This window comes from Schistocerca gregaria, chromosome 1 (genome assembly GCF_023897955.1).
Source record: "Schistocerca gregaria isolate iqSchGreg1 chromosome 1, iqSchGreg1.2, whole genome shotgun sequence".
Lineage (NCBI taxonomy): Eukaryota > Metazoa > Arthropoda > Insecta > Orthoptera > Acrididae > Schistocerca > Schistocerca gregaria.
This window is the reverse complement of record NC_064920.1, coordinates 225,495,998-225,516,021: the sequence shown is the minus strand read 5'-3', so window position 1 is coordinate 225,516,021 and position 20,024 is coordinate 225,495,998. Positions and strand designations below refer to the sequence as shown.

Below are 20,024 nucleotides of genomic sequence, written 5' to 3'. Positions count from 1 at the left end.
AGGAGGGAGGAGGTTACGAACAGAGAGAAAGGGGAGAAGGTAATGCACAGAGAGATGGAGGGAGGAGGAGATGTATGAAGGTATTGAACTTTCATACGGAAATGGACATCGAGGGGGGAGGAGGTTATAACCAGAAAGGGGAGAAGGTTATGTACGGAGAGAGAGGGAGAATGAGGTGAAGGGCAGAGGGGAGGGAGAGAAGGAATTTAGGATGTATATGCACTTCTCATCTGTATTCAGCAGTTGCAAGGCATTGCCTGGTTAAGTATTTATCATTATTTTAGCTGTAGCTGCCTTAGTTGGGCAGGGAAGTGATTGACGGTGCCGCCGTGCTAAGCCAGCGTTGGACTCTCAGGTGGTAGCGCTGGCACCAGCTGACACCGCTACGTGCAGCCGCGACTTCTTTTCGCGCGCGCGCAGTGGTCTGCCGGAGCAGCAGAGGGTGGGGTTGGAGCGTCAGCACGTCGCGCGCACGTCACGGGTCAGGAGGTCGCCGTCGCCGGCTGACTGGGCCGTATATGAGGCCCGGAGCGCAGCTGCAGGGTCCAGTCGCCTCCTTACGTCAGCGACGGCAGCCCGGCCGGCGGTCGGGAGTGTCTCTGGTGCGAGAGTGTACGCGCGCACGTGTGCTGCAGCTGACAGCTCCCACCAGACGGCTCTCCGCTCAAGGCCAGCCGCGCCCGTCAAGGACGACAGCAATCCGAGAGTGGCAGCGCACAACTCCGTCGGTAATTGCGGATCCACCAAATGACCTCGATGCACGTCGAAGACGGTCAGCGCTGACCATTCCAGAACACCGCCAGCGAGTAGTGGACAATGTCTCGGGGAGTTTAAACATTCGCAGAATCACCGCAGAGAGCAGCGCGGTGTAGCCGGGAGTCGCGCTTACGCAAGAGACGGCTCGCCGAGACAGGTACGCTCCGGAGCTCAACAGCAGTCAGCTCTGCGCCGCCGAGACGGCACCGGGCGCGGTTCCCTCGCAGCGCAGGTGTGAAGCACGGTAGGACAGAGACGGTTTCATCGCCACTAGGACAGCGGCACGAGTATGGTGAGCGACGAGCGGACGCCCCTACTCAGCCACGTGGTTCTGTTAGTTCCCAAGGAGCCGGGGGCTGCCACGGTGGTGGCGCCGGGTCCCATGCTACCCGTAGCTGCCATCGGCGGCGACGGGTGGTCCGGGCTCACCAACAGGGAGCTGCTGGTGATGGCGCAGGACCCGTTTTGGGTGCGGCTGCGGACGCTCACCTTCTGGGGTTTCTGGGTGTGCTGGTTGGTGCTTTTCGTGGCCGCCCTGTCCGTCGTCTTCACCAGTCCGCCGTGTGGCGAAGCGGACTGCGCCAACGCCACAGTCACCACGACGCCGCCAGCCACCGATCTTCCCTCCACTGTGACGCTCGAGGCCTGGACGACTATGGTCAGTATACCTGTCATGCCTCTTGGACGCTGAACAGACGAAACATTTTTTTTTAGAGTTCCGTGACTCCCTCGTTACAAACGGAGTTCTTACATCGGATTAGGCTGTTGTACATCTGTCTGCCTGTCCCACTATTCAAAACCCTGTTATGGGTAGACGGTAACAAGTTGAAATTCATGTCACATATTAAGGTCTGCCGGTCGTGGTGGCCGAGCGGTTCTAGACGCTACAGTCTGGAACCGAGCGATCTTTACGGTCGCAGGTTCGAATCCTGCCTCGGGCATGGACGTGTGTGATGTCCTTAGGTTAGGTTTAAGTAGTTCTTAGTTCTAGTGGACTGGTGACCTCAGAAGTTAAGTCCCATAGTGCTCAGAGCCATTTTATTAAGGTCTACACACCGCTGATTATGTAAAAAAAGTGAAGCTTCTAAATCAGTACCGTGTAAAGATAAGGCCATTTGTGTAAGATGTTCTGATGTAAACTCATTCAAAATGGTTCAAATAGCTCTGAGTACTACTGAAGTTAACAGCTGGGGCCATCAGTCCCCTAGAACTTAGAACTACTTAAACCTAACTAGCGTAAGGATATCACACACATCCATGCCCGAGGCAGGATTCGAACCTGCGACCGTAGCGGTCTCGCGGTTCCAGACTGAAGCCCCTAGAACCTCTCGGCCACAGCGGCCGGCGAAACTTATTCATTAAAACCTGTAGGGTACTTGGCCTTGATGTAGAATCACGAAATTTGTCAGGAAGAAAGGTTTCACAATAGAAGTAACGGATTTTTTTTTAAATCTTAATTTGTAATTATACTATACGAAAAACTTTTCTTTAACCATTTGTTATCTGACTTCTAAGTTGAAATTAAACATTCTTGAATATCTTGGAATCTTGGAAGCGATATCGTAACAGTATCAATGTCAATAAGAGGCAAAAATCGTCGACCGCCTCTAGTCTCTGAATGGATGAACTGCCTACATGCGTAATTATGTTTGATCGGTACTCTCGGTACGCGAGTCCTGCTCCCGCCTGCCCAATTTTATTTAAAAATAAGGTCACATTTTTCCACTTCTTCTGAATTTATATCATTGGTACGTAGCTAGTTTCTGCTGTTTTTGGCTATTTTCAAGTGATTCTGTACAAAAGAAAGCGTCATACATTACCTCTACAGATTTGAAACGCAATGATAGAAACTTAATAAAAACATAGGTACCTGCGGCAGACAAATACGCAATACGCAAGCCGGTATAGCTTTTGGATACATTTAAAAGAGCACACAAAAGCTAATGATAACAATACTAGGGTCTCTGCATTACATCCCTTAATTAGAAGCATACTTTCAAAAACAGTACTGAAAAGCTCCAAATTCTACATTACACTAAGGAAGGGAAGAATATGAACATCTTAAAAGAAATTTAAGTTTTCAGTCATTTAAACAGTCTAAACCACTTGATGAACATGCAGATGCACAGAACAGAAAGTTACTCCATAACTTCAGCCACATTATTTTAACTACCAATCAAAAATATTATACACAGTAAATAAAATTTACAATATAGTTTACCTCATCATATACTCTAATATTTTTATTTTACTTTTGTTATTATTTGCAGTACAACTTTCCTTAAATGCACAAATAAATATATATTAATAGTTATTTAAAATTAATGGTCCATTTTTACCTTCAGTCTTTGTTCGGTGTAATATCTCTGTAAAATTATTAAAAAACGAGCTGCCAAACCAACAGGATACCAGACAAGTGAGCCTAAACGGGGAACACGCAAATTTAAAGATGCTGCCATTCTAATGCATGTGGAAAAATTTTCTACAGCAGGTAACCATTCTCCTACGAGTACTAAGTTAGATTCATATCGTTACGTTCCCATTCCTGGAGGTAATGTGATGCACCTCTCTTTTGTATGGAAACTACATGAAAATAGCGTAAAAGGTAAAAAAAAAAAAACGTGCCAGTAAAATAAATACAGCAGAAGTGAAAAAATGCCACCTTCTCTTAATAAATTTCCTCTAAAAGAAGGAAAAGAATCGTTTTCTACTTGCATTCGACTTCAGCCCTACTATTTTCAGAGTTTACGTTCTGTTGATAATAATTTTAACCTGCCACTGTGCAATGGGACCAATCAGTTTTAAAATTATGATACAGCTTCTCAGCGGCAGATCTGGCAACATACTGACCATTTACATGATTTCTTAAGTTATGATTTTTTTTCTTCCATACATTCATTTCTACTCAAGTATGTTCATTGTCTTTTTCTTCTTAGTTTAAACGCACATCACACTACTGCACTTGCAGATTTCTTCTGTGTTGTCAAGCAGATATGACTTCAGTTTGTGTTTGAAGTTCATTTTGTTACACACACACACACACACACACACACACATCGTACCACACACACTGCTACAAATTCAGGATTCTTCCATGGAACAGAAGGAGTCGTCAAGCAGATATGATTTCAGTCTCCACTCGAATTTAATTTTATTATCAGTTGGAGTTTTTTACATCACTGGGTAGGAAATCAAAGATTTTTATTGTCAAATATCTCACTCCTTTCCGTGGCACACTAAAGCAGCTGCCGTACTGTGTTTTGTTATTCAGAAAATTTGCAGTCCAACAGCAAGACATTCCAGTAAGCGCGTGTTATGTCTATTAGGCGACTGTTAAGAAATTCAGTGAAGCCTTTCTGAAAATCTAGGAACATGGCACCAGCCTGGGTCTGCTATCTACTGCCATCTGGTCCTCGTGACTGAATAGTACAAGTTGTCAAAAAGAAATATTTTCCAACAGTTCTTAATTTTTCATTCAGCACTAGAGATGAGTGATGCAATAACAGTTTCCTGGTCGCCGATTCCTGGCTCTTCATCAATAAAATCTGAAATTTCGAACATTTTGCTGCCAGAAGATCCAATACATTTTCCTTTTAAGTTGGTTATCTAAGTAGTTGCTCAAGATAACTTTCACAAAATATATTTGGTGCTAACTCATAAATATCTTTGTTCCTCCTTTCTGATTCTTTAAGGTTAAACGTTAAGCGATATTATCCGTTTTACGATTCTCCTCTATTTACATTAGATATGATCGGCAGCAATTACAATTATCGCTTTAACTTACTATTATAACGTGTAAAATTTACGTAGTTGCCTCCTCCCCACAAATTTTTCGTAGTTTTTCTACGCTGTATGTACAGAAGCAAATCAAAATACTCGGAGAATTGCACGTCTTCCGATATTGGTTTTCTGAATTTACCTTACAGTTTTAGGTTTTATAAAGTTGAAAGTGTGTTAAATATCGTAATTTGTGTCAAACGTGGCGCAAACATAGACATCAAGCTATGCTACAAATCACACTATCACGGCAACCTACATTTATGATGGGTGGGGGGCATTATCACACACTAACATTATTACCCATTGGTCGTAAACTGCCATTCTATTAGTTTGAATGCAGTCTGCCCTGGAAAATCCAAATGTGTTGTCAATATCTCCAAGGAGTAGATTCCCCATGTCTGGTTTCCTGCACCAACAACTGCCGTACGTCTGAGCCATTCGCATATCGTTTGGAGTAACACAGAGCTGTTATGAAATTACCAGAGATCCCATAAAGCCACACAAAGGGTGTTCTATGTTACTTTTTGCAAACTTCGGTTAATGCTCTAACTGCTGTTTGTGTTTCACATACGTCATAAATTATGTTCTGTTTAAAATCAGCGAATCTCTCAACTCTTCTGTTATATTTTCGTATAAGTACACAATGCAATTCGTATTACATTGAGACGTGTAGCACTTTAACCTGATTTAACGTTATGGTGAAGTAACTAACATTTAAGAAACGCTTGACGTACACAATTTGTGACAACTTCATGTTGTGGAAGTGTTCCGCAAAAAAGTGTACAAAAACAGTAGATAATTGCGTCAGGAAATTGTGACATACTGCTCGTATTAAAAATATAAGTCTGCGTTGTACTGCCGCACGAAAAGCCTACAAGAATTTGCAACTTTGTTCCATGCACAAACGAGGAATTATGATTTTCTTTTTCCGATTTTTGTATTCGAGCGTTGGGCATAGTATTTACAGGTGTGATTTATGGGAAAGGGCCTCGTACCAGGCTCTGCAGCTTTTAGCTACATGGAAGTAGTGTTTGATAACAGAAACGATTAATTAACAGTGGTAAACTACACTTGTTTCCGTGTTACCTGAAGTGCCTTGATTTTCGTATGACCTACGTGACTTTGAAATGTTATCCTGTTTCGCTTTTGTTAAGATTTCTGAAAGTTGTAAGAGACAGAGTTGGCGTATTGCCTCCTAGCAGCGTACACTGTCCAGCGCATAATCATCAAAACCACCTCATCATAGACGCAACAGCAGTGTCTAATGTTACATTGCTCTGTATGGAATAACAGCAGGTCTTTTCTTTAAGTGTTAGTTCTCTGGAAAAAAAAAAAAAGATTGCAGTATGTTGTTCAAGTACCCACGGGAAGTTATGATAGGTAGGAAAAGAGATCGGTCCTGTAATTCGTGTTGCACTGATAAGACATTACACTCCAATTTTCAGATAATACATATGGTCGTGAAGTAATTAATGATTTTCTGCGACATCATGCACTCTGCTACAAACAATCCAGAAAAAAACCAGTATTGCAGAATCCGCTTCTCCATCACTTACATACTGCAATAGCCTTGCTGTACTGACGTCTGAGTTGATTAATCTAAGAACTGCCGTTAAAGTATAAGGTTTCAGTTTCTATATCTACATCTACACCCCAGCTCTGCAAACTATTGTGAAGTACATGGCCCAGGGTACTTTCCAATATACCAGTTATTAGGGCTTCTTTCGGTTCCATTCACGCACTGACGGTGGGAAGAATGACTGTTTAAATGCCTCTGTGAGTGCAGTAATTGATCAAATCTTGTCTTCGGGCTCTCATCGGAAGTGGTATGTAGGGGCTGTTGTATATTACTAGAGGCATCATTTGAGGCCGGTTCTTTAAGCATTGTAAGTAGGCTTTCTCGAGATACTTAACGTCTATCATCAAGTGTCTGCCAGTTCGGTTCTTTGAACATATCTGTGGCACTCTCCCGCGATTCGAACAAGCGTAAGACTGTCCGTGCTGCTCTTCCCTGTTTACGTTCAATATCCCTCGTTAGTCCTACTTGGTACTGTGAGTAGTATTCTAGGATGGATCCCATGACTGATCTGTAAGTAATCCCATTTGTAGACTGCATCTCCCTAGTATTCTAGTAATAAACCGAAGTCTCCGACCCGCTTTACTCACAACTGAACTCAGTTCTTTCCATAAATTAATTTACATAAAAAATTCCTCATCAGTGGAGATCTTTGGCCACGTTAGCAGACTGGCATGTCTAGCCGAAACGTAGCAGTATAATCAAGTGTGTATTACGCATAATAGTAACTACATGCGAGCTCCTGGAGATGGCATCTTGCTGCCGAAACGCTTCATATCACGTTTCCACTGAAAATAAAACGTGATTCAAATATAAAACATGTGACAGTTTCATAATTCAGTCATTAGTTTCCTTACTACAGAACGCCTCTTATTTATACTTTAATAATCAGAAAGCTATATGTTTCTAAAGGTGGACACTGGTGTGCGAAGCTTCAGAACGAAAGTAATTTACGCATGTCACTGACCAATAAAATAGCTCGATGCAACTTCTACTCTACATAGAAAGCCTTGCTGCGGTATAGTACAGAAGGAAACTGAAAGAAATATGCAATGAGACGAACAGAAATGATATTTTTACTCAAAGACAATAACTGTACAGAAATCACCTCGATGGCCGATGGTATCATGATATTAAAAAAGACGAGACACGGTTGTTACTAGGATGTTGAAACTTCTTAATAAATTTTTTTACTTTGACTGAAATAACTGGGAAGGTGAAACTTCTTAATTTAATTCTGAAACTGATGAGTGAAATTGAATGCAAGTTCAAATTCAAATGGCTCTAAGCAGTATGGGACTTAACATCTGAGGTCATCAGTCCCCTAGACTTAGAACTACGTAAGCCTAACTGACCTAAGGACATCACACAAATCCATGCCCGAGGCAGGATTCGAACGTGCGACCGTAGCAGCCGCATGGTTCCGGACTGAAGCGCCTGGAACCGCAAGTGAACCTGCTTAAGCTGCTGAGAGAAACTGTCATTTTGCTTGTCTTTATCATTTCATTTCTAACCTACAGAATTATTCCTGACAAATACAACTCAAACGCAATCTGACTGTTCAAATAATTAACATAAAAGAACGGCCCTGAATTAGAAGAAATCCTAACAATAACCTATATATTTCATAAGACACTTACCTCACAAAAAATCTTCATTACACTAACTACGGCGATACAGCAAGCACCAATACAGCCAGCTAAATAAAATATTCAAACTACTGTAGGCTCTAACTACTAATAGGCATGTCTTAGCAAAGCAAAGATTTTGTTGCAGAGCAAACAATGTATTTAGCAAATTTTACCTTAATAATGTGTCATCCAGTTCAAAAAATATATATAATCGTTCGTGAAATCCACTTCCAAAAAGTTTTATAATAGTCAATAATTTTAAATCTCTATGACGAACACGTCCAGACAGTCCGCTCGAGCTAACAATTCAGACCTATAGCCCGCATCTCGTGGTCGTGCGGTAGAGTTCTCGATTCCCACGCCCGGGTTCCCGGGTTCGATTCCCGGCGGAGTCAGTGATTTTCTCTGCCTAGTGATGGCTGGGTGTTGTGTGATGTCCTTAGGTTAGTTAGGTTTAAGTAGTTCTAAGTTCTAGGGGACCGATGACCATAGATGTTAATGCCCATAGTGCTCAGAGCCACTTGAACTTCAGACCTATAACCTCATCACTGCAAACTATTAACTTCCATCACTGCTGACTATACACTCCCAACTGCCAGTCCGACCAGCCACACAGAGCCCCACAGCGCTGTCAGAGTTATTAATGCAGTCTATCGCGCTGCTAACATATAAACACGCTACTTATAGTGTATGATCACGGCAGTCCATACTGTGCAACTTGATCGCATGCTGCCCATGAGGTTGGCAAGGAGTTCCTGTGTAAGAGCGTTATATTTCTCCCACAGCGCGGTTGACAACTCTGAGTGTTCGTTGGTGCATGTGGAAGTGCTAAACTAGTCTGCTCAGCGTATTCCACATATATCTTGGTCCATCGTGGCCAGGGGTCATCGGCTGGAAAGTACTTTTCAATGTCAATAAACTTCACCAACAGCCTTACAATGTATAATATTCTATTTTATTCTGAAAGCAACCAGTTTCGGCAATTTATCTTCCGGCTCCATACCCTTTAATCCAAATAAACCAACTTATCGTATAGCGCCATAAAGAAAGCTTATGGTATCTGAAGATGGAGAAATGAATTGCCGAAACTGGTTGCTTTAAAAGTAAAATATCTTAAAATATACGGCTGTAGGTGATGTTTATTGACACTGAAAAGCATTCCACATATGCTCGATGGGACTCTAACCATGGAAACAGACTGGTCAGTCCATTTGCCGAATATCATCTCTTTGCAACCACCAATACAGTACGCTGACCAATGAGTGAATCGTGTTAAAAGATTTGGAGGTTAGTACGTCCATGCAACATTATGACTCCCCTCAACGTTACACATTGACCACCAAAACGAACATGTACGTATTAAAAGATTTGGAGGTTATTATGCCCATGCAACATTATGACTCCCCACAACGTACCACTTTGACCACCAAAACAAACATGTGCGACAGTGCTGGACGTATGCTCTTATGGTGAGAGGTGTGAATATACAGTGCTCCTAGAACATTGTCGAAAAATACAGTTTTGGTGGTCTAGGTGCCATAGTGTGGAGAGGTTCAAATGGCTCTGAACACCATGGGACTTAAATTCTGAGGTCATTAGTCCCCTAGAACTTAGCTAACCTAAGGACATCACACACATCCATGCCCGAGGCAGGATTCGAACCTGTGGAGAGGTATAACGTTGCTTGAGCGCACTAACCTTAAAATATTTGAACACTCTACACTGACCGGACGGCGTTATTGTGACGCAATACTCTTTCCGCAGGTGTATCTTTTCAGGGGTATATGAGGCCCTGACTTCATGTTTATGAATGACAATGTGCGACTGCTTCGAACTGTATGGGTGATGGAGCTCTTGGAACACGAGGATGTTTGGCGAAAGAACGGACCGGCCCATTCCCCTACATATCCTTAAGTTTGTGGACAGCAGCCGGCCGGAGTGGCCGAGCGGTTCTAGACGCTACAGTCTGGAACCGCGCGACCGCTTACGGTCGCAGATTCGAATCCTGCCTCGGGCATGGATGTGTGTGATGTCCTTAGGTTAGTTAGGTTTAAGTAGTTCTAAGTTCTAGGGGACTGACGACCTCAGAAGTTAAGTCCCCAAGTGCTCCGAGCTATTTGAACCATTTTTGTGGTCAGCATAAGAACTCGTTGCAGAGGATGCATTGCCGCCAGTACTTATCGCACATCCTATTAGGAGCCATGTCCCGCCTTTTTTAATGTCCAGCGGACCATCATGAATGACGGTGACTTCCAGTGTTATTATGGTCTCTGCGTAAAACCGTTATTTCTGTTCGTCTCACTCTGTATTTCTTTCAGTTTCCTTCTGTATTATACTGTAGTAAGTTTGTCTACGTATGGTCGAACTTCCATCGAGCTATGGTACTAGAAAGTGACATTTCATGCGAAATTTACTGCACAACAGTTTGCATAAATGCACAGGGTGACAATGAACTGTATGAAAAAAACGTAAATTAGTTACAAACTACGGAGTACATATACTGTATTCAACATGTAAAGGTCACTACAGGTATTAGCGTTTAGGTTATGACAGGTTCGATATGCCTGCCATCATTTGCGATGATGTGGCGCAGACAAATAGCGAAATTCTGCATGTCCCGCTGAAGTGTCTGAACATCGATGGTGTCGGTGGCTCCTCAATGGCTGTTTTCAGCTCAGCATTGGTTTTGGAGTTCTGGCTGTACACCTTGTCTCTAATATAGCCCCACAAAAAGGAGTCCCCTGTGTTCAGATCCGGGGACCATGGCGGTCAATCGATGCTCATGCCAGTGGCCTCAGATTAGCCCAGAGCCAAATAGGGATCCCCATAGTGCTCCTCCAGGACATCAAACACTCTCCTGCTTCTATGGGGTCGAGCTCCGTCTTGTATGAACCACATCCTGTCGAAATGAGGATGAAATCATCTTCCAAAACCTTCATGTACCGTTCGGTAGTCACCGTGTCATCAAGGAATCTCGCACCGATTATACCGTGACTAGATATTGTGCACCACACAGTCACCTGCTGAGGGCGAAGAGATTTCTCGATCGGGAAATGCGGATTCTCAGTCCCCCAAATGCGTCAATTTTGCTTATTGACGTACCCTTCAAAATGGAAGTGGGCTTCGTCGCTAAACCAAACCATGCATGCGCGTACTAATTCCTATAATGCCCCGTTGCCAACTGTGCAATATGGACGTTCATTACAGAGAAGCTATGACGATTTTATTTTATATAGTTCAATAATTGTCACTCTGTTTGAAGCCCCTTTAGCAACATAAAACTTATGATTATTCCAGTAGAAACAAGAAGCTTTCTGTGATAAGGAACCTAACGACTGGATTTTCAAACATTTACTCGTTTTGCATTTGCATCACTATTTATTTTCTATAATAATTTGATGTGACGCGTTCCGGCAGCACGAAGCCATCTTCAGGTGCCCACGCGTATTTATTATTTCGCGTAATATCCAGTGGCGTATATTGCGATTGTTCTGCTCGATGTGCCAGTCTGCTTACGTGGTGAAAAATCTCGACTGATCAGAAATTTTTTATGTAAATTAATTTGCGTAATCCTATAATTTGTTTCATTTATACGCTATGAGAGTAAGTTGTAGTCTTTCTCTCATCCCCTTGAGCCCTAGCGCCACAGTGTGCAAATGCCGTGAGGTAGCACTGTTGTTGACAGAAGGAAGGATGGAAGATTTAGAGTTTTACGTCCCGTCGACAGTCGAGTCATTAGAGACGGATCGCGAGCCCGGATTAGGGAAGGATTGGATAGGAAATCGGGCGTGCCCATTCAAAGGAACGGCCCCAGTACCAGGCTTAAGCGTTTTAGGGAAATGACAGGAAACCTAAATCTAGATGATCGGACAATGATTTTAACAGCCGTCTTCCCGAATGCGACTCCAGTGTCCTAACCACTGCGTCAGCTCGCTTGGTGCTGTTGACAGTATACGGTGGTCATATTCATTGACGAGGGTTATGACGCTCGAAGTTATTACTTCCCCTGTGCCATCAGTGCAACACTATGAAAAGCATGCTGCAGCAAGTTACTTCATCTTAGTGCTTCAGTCTACATTGTATGAAAAGATATATACATCATGGCCTTAAGTGTTTGTTTCGTTCCATATTGATACTGATTATGTGGTACAAATGCCGGTGTAAAGGGGTCAAATCCACTGGGTGCATTTACTTGTAAATAGAATACTTGAGAAGGCTGCTGTCGCCCCATTTTTTGGTTGCCGGCGAAACCATTTCCTTGTGAAGGAAAGTTCGCGTTTGGTGCCGTCTCAAAATTGTTCCGCGGTCCTCTAGCCTATGAAATAAGGGTGTACGTGTTGGCGACGGTTCACATTATCTGACAGATCTGGCTTATCTTGGGTTAGCCGAGAGCGCTAACGCGCTGCTTCCTGGACTCTGGTAGGCTCCGACAGCCCCGGATTGAATCCGCCTGGCGGATTAAAAACGACGGCCGGTGTGCCGGCCAGCCTCGATATGGATTTTAGGCGGTTTTCCACATCCTACTAGGTGAATGCCAGGCTGGTCCCCACGTCCCGCCTCAGTTAACACAACTCACAGACATTTGAAACACATTCACACTATTTCACGATTTAAACTGGGTGCAGACAGCTGGGGTACACTAATTCCGTCCTGGGGGGTATGGGGTAGCGGCAAGAAGGGCATCCGGCCACCCCTTCAAATTAACATGTCAGTTCCGGTTAACCATGGCTGACGCTGCGTAACGACGGGACAAGGTGCAAGTGATAGAATCTGGCTTATCTTGGGTTACATTGATGGCCACATACTGGTGAAGTGGCTCTTTGTTTTGTGCATAAACGTCTAGCAACCATATCAGGCGAAGTTTGGCCTGACAGCGATGTGTGACTTAGATACCATCTGGAGTCTTATTTTGTGTGAACAGTAATCTTATAAGTCTGAAAGACTATAGAGCTCCAATTAATTACCCATCCTTCGTCCATTTGATGTCCTACATGTGAGAGGACAACGCCACATCAATTTCTGCTCGGAACGTTGTAAAGTAACTACCTTTTCTTCCTCATCTTGTTTATCGGGCTAATACGTTGTCGATAAGAAATTCCAGGGGGGAAACTGTGCTTACCCACTCACCTAAATGTACTCCACAAACATCAGAGAGGTCCCGGATCGAAATAATGAAAGAAGAAAAATTCCACTGCAAAAAATTAATGTTTACTAAGCCACTGTACTGCTATTATCAATACTTCTCGAGCTCCGGTGAAAAATTTATACCGTTTCATAAAAGACAGAGAGAGGCGTTTTTCGCTGCGTCAGGACATTATCATGAAATTTCAATCACCATGTTTACCTTCATAGAGTGAAAATATTTTGTTGGCGCGTACCTATAGAGGGAGAAATTATCGTCATAATAAAATAAGAGAAATCAGAGCTCGCAATGTTTAAATGTTCGTTTTTCCCGTGCGCTGTTCGAGAATGGAACGGTAGAGAAGTAGCTTAAAAGTGGTTCGATTAACACTCTGCCAGGCACATAATCATGAGTTCCAGATTAATCAAGTAGATGCTGATGTCGAGAGAGAGAAAGAAGGAGAGAGAATAAAAGTGTCATTATCTATATCTGCACCTACAAGACTGCCCTGCAATTCACAATTGAGTGCCTGTCAGAGTGTTCATCAGACGACATTCGGACTATTTCACTGCCGTTCCACTTTAGAACGGCACGTGTTAAAAATGGACACCTACACCATTCCGTGCTAGATCTCATTTCCCTTATTTTGTTACGAGCGTCATTTCTCCCACTTACAGTGGGAGACCACGGCATGTTTTCGCACTCCAGGCAGAAAGTTAATGATTGAAACTTCGTGAAAACATATCGCCACAACGAAAAACGCCTTCGTTTTAATGATTGCCACGTAACTCGTGTATTATATTCGCGACACTCTTTCTCCCATTTCGCGATAATACAAAGCAAGTTGCCCTTCTCTGAACTTTTTCGGTGTCCTTTGCCAAACCTGTCTGGTAAGGAACCCATACCGTGCATCAGTCCTCTAGACAAGGGCGGATAAGCGTAGTTTTATCACCCTCTATAGTAGATCTGTTGCAGTTCTAGATATTCCGCTAATAGAACGCTGAGTTTGGTTCGTCTCACATTTACTATTAAGTTGGTGGTAATTGTAAACCATAAGTATTTACTTGGATCGACCTTTAAATTTGCGTGATTTATCGGGTAACTGGATTTTAACATATTCTTTTTGGTACTCGTGTTTCATTGTTCAGAATCAACAGCTACTTTTCGCACCATGAAGATAACTTGTTTAAACTATTCTGCATTCGCTTTCGATCATCCGTTGATTTTACTAGATGGTAAACGACATCATCATCTGCAAACAGTGTAACAGGGCTGCTCAAATTGTCTTCTCAATTGCTTCTATTGGTTAGGAACAGCGGAGGCTGTGTAACACTTCCTTACGGAATCTCAGACAACAATTCTGCTTCACTCGATGATTCACATCGGTGACTAAGAGCTGTGACCTATCTGATAGAACATTACGAATTCTATCGCATAACAGTGATGATACTCAATAGCCACGCAATTTGATTAGAAGCCGTTTGTGATTAACAATCTGAAAAGGTGCCTGGAAATCTATAACGATCGATCAAAAAGTTTCCGTTAGAAAGCCGTATAGCTCAGAATCGGTACGCAGCCAATCAGGCAAAATCGCCGTGAGCATTCAGGCAATCATCCTACTGAAGCACCAGGTTGAAGATTCCCGTTTGGTAAAACACCGTAAGCTGCTGTGTTAAAAAAATCCATAACTGCCTGCTGCACATCCTCGTCCTATAGGAATTGTCGACCCTTCAAGGCCTTGTTTAAGGGACCGAAGGCTTGATATTCGCATTTGGAGAGCCCGGGACTACAGAGAGGGTGCTCGTGTGTCTCCATCTTGAGTTGGCGTAATTTCTGCCTTACGGAATTTGCGATATGGGGATACGCTTTTTCATGAAACAGCAGCACCATTCCACGACGCTGGTTTTCGATGGAAATGCTGCCTCACACACTTTCTTCATTCTCTGATGGATATCTACCGGTGTTTGCCCTTCGCAGGCAAGAAAAGAATAACAACACCTTGGTGCTGTTTGGACGCATTTGATAGTAACGTTGCCATAGTTCACGTTTCCGCATTTATCGCACACCCATCGGAAAGACACGAATGCCACAGTAATCCATTGCCTATATGTCAGTGCTTATATGACTGCAGCGAAAGTCGCGCTCCGTTGTATACGCTGCAGAAACGACCTCAAGCGGAAACTTTTTAAGCGACCCTTATACAAATATGGAATTAATTTGAGATCCTCTGCCGAGAGTACTAGTGAATAAAGAGCCAATTGTGTTTCACGTGAATGATATGTTTTGAATCTGCGTTGGCTGTGTGTCAATAGAGTGGTTTGTTCGAAGTAAACAGTCAGTGTAGGACACAGTCACAGTATTCTTTAACACGTCATGAAAACGAAACAGTTTATTCTCATCTCTGTGAACAAAAAAGTTGCAAAATCTAATTGTCGAGCGAAACATTTGCAGAATTCTAATTACCTTATCGTGTCGAACTGAGACAGAGGAGGGTAATTATCAATAAAAGAACCTCAATTGTGTGTCTTTCGTTCTGTTATTGAATCTATAAATATTTGAGAGTGGAAGTTCCACCTTCAGGAATGACAAATTTTGTTGTTCTACTTCACGGAGTACTACTGAGGGAGGTTATATGTGATAAATCAACGGAAACACATGTGAAGCTTACTAGTTTCGTGTTAGCTGATTCACTTCTGTTCGTTCTAAAATTACAGTTAATTTGTCGTTACTCTTTTTGTAAAATCATGTGCTGAGAAAACCTCTTCAATGAATCAGTTTATTTATGTGCATATCGTTAGCTTGCTTCCCTAACGTGCTGTATTTGTAAAGCAGAAGCATTTTGAATGGATGTCTTTAGAAGTAGGCAGCCCATGTGGGGAATGTTTCCTTACATCATTTCGCTGTCTTTAGAAGTAGACAGACCGTGTGGGGAATGTTTCTTTACATCATTTTGCTGTGACGATAAATACATGCTAAACGTGAAACAATTTGAAGGAAATTCATCATGCACAAATAGGAGAACAAATTTCCGCCAAATGCAGGTATTCACTAGCACTGTTGTTTGTTTTACGCCGAGAGTCACATGTCTTTCATATTTATTAACACAGTCTTCCAAAAATATGAGCAATTCAACAGGTATTTATACAGCCTCAATCGTTATTATAAATCCTGGTGGTAGGGTTTCCGCTCTAAAATACTTACAAATTTTATGTACAGTATACCCAAACAATAGTGAAAACTGATGCAGGCGAAAGTATACGATAGCAGAAGCAAAAACGGGCCAGTAAACATCGATGTACAAACGAGCCGCTTGCGAGGCAATTGCGAATACGTAATTACGGGTTGCTGTTGACACCGATGTTGTCCAAGTTGGCAGACATGTATTTGAAATTAAACTTTTTTGTTAAGTCTCCATCAAATGAGGCAGTATATAGGACTGGCACCAAGTTGTCTTCTCAATCGAGTCCCAGTTCTGCATGCAGCATCACGATGGCTGTATCCAGCCGCGGATATTATATTCGTCACCGTCATACGTGATGATACAGAGTGCTGTTTACTATGCAATACGTTCACCTATGATTCGTGTAGTTGGAGATTTGGACAGCGGCGCTACATTTCTAACGTGTTAAGGCTAGTGGTTGTGCCTCTAGTATGATAAAAGAAAATAATAAGTTAAATATATTTCAGTTTTAATCTGTGGCACAGCTTTGCCACAGGAAACACGAAAGCGGTGGAAGACGTCCGTCTTCTGGTCGGCTCCTGATCGTTGTCAGGAGGAGGCTAGTTTTTTGACTACGCAAAGGCTTCTGTTATTTGGAAAAGAACAACCCGGATTGCTTTCCGTAATCAGTATGAATTTTATAATTACCTAACGGACCTTTAACAATGAACAAAAAAATGCATTTGCAAATGAAATCATTAATAAGTGGGGCAGCTATGAGTTGTATAGAAGACAAGGAACGGTCTTCTATCTCCGAGCAGGATGCTGCAGTATTCTCTGCTGTAGTAAAGGCTCTTTGACATTTATAAAAATAATATGGCAAGGAGGTAAAAAAATAAATGAAAAGAATCGAATAAGAAATCTGATAAACACTAAATATATTCAAATAATACTCACAAGCAATTAGGGTTTATTTATAAACAGAACAACTTACATAAGTAATTTTCTGACTGTATGGTGAAATCAGATTTCAGCCTGTCCTGAGCTAACTTCTTGGTTCACGTTTTTGTGACAAATGACAGTCATTACTTTTCTTGTTCCTTCGAGACAATTCTTGCACCGTTCAACACCTTCATAACAATATAGCTTGCCGATTTACAGTGTCGAACATAAGTTACTTGAATTTTATTAATTAATAACTGTTGTCTGCACGCTGGCAAGATCGCTCACTTGTATGGCTTAAAGACGATCTTCTTTACGCTTTCTCTTTACAAGAACAAGTACGATAAAATCTGAAGATCTATAAAGGATTTTTTTTATTTAGATGGAAGCGGAACGCTCAGTTCAGTTTCCGTTAAAATGTTTCTTTGACTGCACAATCGATGTATTAGCGTTCGCGCTAGATGTGCCTCATCACAGTTACGTAAATTATGTAAAACAAATCTCTTTCAAAGAATAGGTCTTATCTCATAAGTTGATCATTTAAAACACAGCCAGGTGAATGCCTTTCCAAGGGTACTCACAGCTTTCACACGACAGAAAGCCCAATAATATTACATGCCCAATTCTCGACATCTGCGTGATGTTATCTTCAGCAAGATAACGCAAGACCGAGAGTTTCCCCTTCTGTCGTGACCTACCTCGGCACGGAGGGTGTTTGACCGTTGGCCTGACCAGCATGTTCTTCAAATGCGCTCATTGAAAACATGTGATGTTAGGGTGTCGGTGAGGGATTGGCACGCCATCATTCACCAGTCACTGCTCTTCATGGATGGTTATACAGAGCTACAGCTACAAGTTGCATAGAATGATGTAATCATATACACGATACTCAGAAACACTCTGAAAAGCTTGTAAGGGTGTTGAAGAGCAGGCTGTACTGCGAAATAACTGTTAAAAAAAGAATTCGATACGTTGTGCTCTTTCCGATTTAATTTGCTTTGAAGTTAGGGAATCTGGTCGTTGCCTGCACAGATCCAGGTAGTCTGCCACAGCTGGTGTTGCCAAATGTGTTCTTTGTTTGGCTAGCTTAAACCGCAAAAAGGAAAAAATAGAAAAAAGGGAAACACGAGAAACAACTGGACAGTAGGGAGTTCGATACTTGTTACCGTCCAGCGTCTACTTTTTGTATGGCTGTCTAGTTTGGTTTGAGGAAAACACCGTTTCTAGCAGGCTATTTGAATCTGCACACACAACGACCTGATTGGCTAACTTCAATGCTAATTAAATCGAATGCGGCGCAACTTACCGAATTTTTTTGTTGACATTTATTTCTCAGCATAGTCTACCCTGCAGCATCCTTACAAGCTTCGTCAGACTGCTTCTGACCGCCCTTCGACTTAGTTCGACTTGATTTTCAACTAGGTTAGAGTCTTTGTTGCTGTCAGAGGCAGCAGGTCTGTGTGCTCAATGTAACCCAAGGGTACACTAAATCACCTACAAATTTAACAACCTGCCGTTCCTACTATACTGTACATGCAAAATTTTTATTTGCTAACCCTCCTGCTCTTCCAATTTTAACTGTCAGGAGAATGCTGTCTAGACAGCCGTTAACTAGTTCTTTCGTTCTGTAATATGAACTCAAATTCAAGAGATATGTCAGCAAGTTTCTAGACAAAACGACCAAAGACGCATTCCACGGAGTCGAGTCACTGGCATTCTCAAGTTAATACTGCTAGCTAAACCTTTTTTTTTTTAAATTGAATCATTTAATTTGTGCCGGTCGTTGTGGCCGAGTGGTCCTAGGCGCTTCAGTCCGGAACCGCGCGACTGCTACGGTTCGAATCCTGCTTCGGGCATGGATGTGTGTGATGTCCTTAGGTTAGTTAAGTTTAAGTGGTTCTAAGTTCTAGGGGACTGATGACCTCAGATGTTATGTCCCATAGTGATCAGAGCCATTTGAACCATTTTTGAACTTAATTTGTTTACTTATTTTTTTGTCTTTAATTCTGTATTCTGAGCTCTGACAGCAATTTCCTTGTTTTCACAGGTGCCTCGCTGAGGGGATTCCCCTCCAGCGCTTTGTCCAGAGTTTCCCTCTGGTCGGGAGAACTATTACTTGGACGGCGAGACTACTAACACCGACACGAGAGGATCCCGCGGGATACGCCTCTCACGATGCAGCCAAACTGTGACCTACAGTGCTCACTAACTGCAAACCGTGGATAAGTGCAGTGCAGACATCCTGAATAACAGCTATGAACGACGACACGCTTCAGTCAGGTTGCCGGGGAAACGTTTAACGCCAAATGTTGTACAGCCCAGAGGGATTAAAAAGGAACGCGTAGCTGTCTTCCACACATCACCATGTTTGATCGTATAGCTAAGTCTCTTTATGGTTAGTGAAAATAAATACGTTTATGCTCTGTACATTACAGAACATTAGGCACGTCATGAAGTAAGTACTTTCCTTGCCGCCCCAAGATGGTAAGACGACTTTTGTATCAAAAATGTATTGTAATCCAAAGTTATACACTTTGATTTGCTGTGATACACTACAGATAATTTTTAACAGATCGGCGTAACTGTTTGTATGATTCTTTTCGTTTATGAAAAATGCCGAAGACGGTAGTATTTAAATGAATAAAACTAATACATATTTACAGTTTATAAAGAGACCCCTGTGTTGTTTCACGCAATAAAAGTTGTAAGGTGAAACTTGTTCTTTTTATTTGCTCATTCATTGAACCTAACCATTTCGAAAACCAGATTTTGTTATATTTCATCTTTTCTCATGTTTTCTCCTCAAAGCAAGGTTAATTGGGACGTTTCATGTACACATATATGAATCAATAGTTACCATGATCTTCTGAAGCACAATGGACAGATTCAGAGTGATGATATTCATATTAGTCATCTTGGATAGTTAGATGTGCTTTCACTTTTCGGGTATATAGCGTCAGTAGTTGTACTCCTCAGTTGGTTTTGAAAGACTTCCAGCAGAGAATCACGCACGTTGTAGTTGTCGTCTTTACTTCAGTAGCTGAATGTTGGGAAGCT

At 42.3% G+C, this 20,024-nt stretch overlaps 1 protein-coding gene across 1 annotated transcript; it reads left to right on the top strand.

Annotated features, from left to right (window-relative positions):
- The first annotated feature begins 545 nt into the window (after positions 1 to 545).
- Positions 546 to 19,682, top strand: LOC126337983 (uncharacterized). The gene is made up of 2 exons (XM_050001516.1): positions 546 to 1,414; positions 19,015 to 19,682. Exons 1-2 carry the CDS (start codon positions 1,046 to 1,048, stop codon positions 19,024 to 19,026), a joined length of 381 nt encoding a protein of 126 aa, XP_049857473.1. The 5' UTR covers positions 546 to 1,045; the 3' UTR covers positions 19,027 to 19,682.
- The last annotated feature ends 342 nt before the right edge of the window (positions 19,683 to 20,024 follow it).

Coding starts and splice junctions, on each gene's coding strand:
- LOC126337983 (XM_050001516.1), top strand. CDS start 1,046: ATGGTGAGCGACGAGCGGACGCCCCTACTCAGCCACGTGGTTCTGTTA.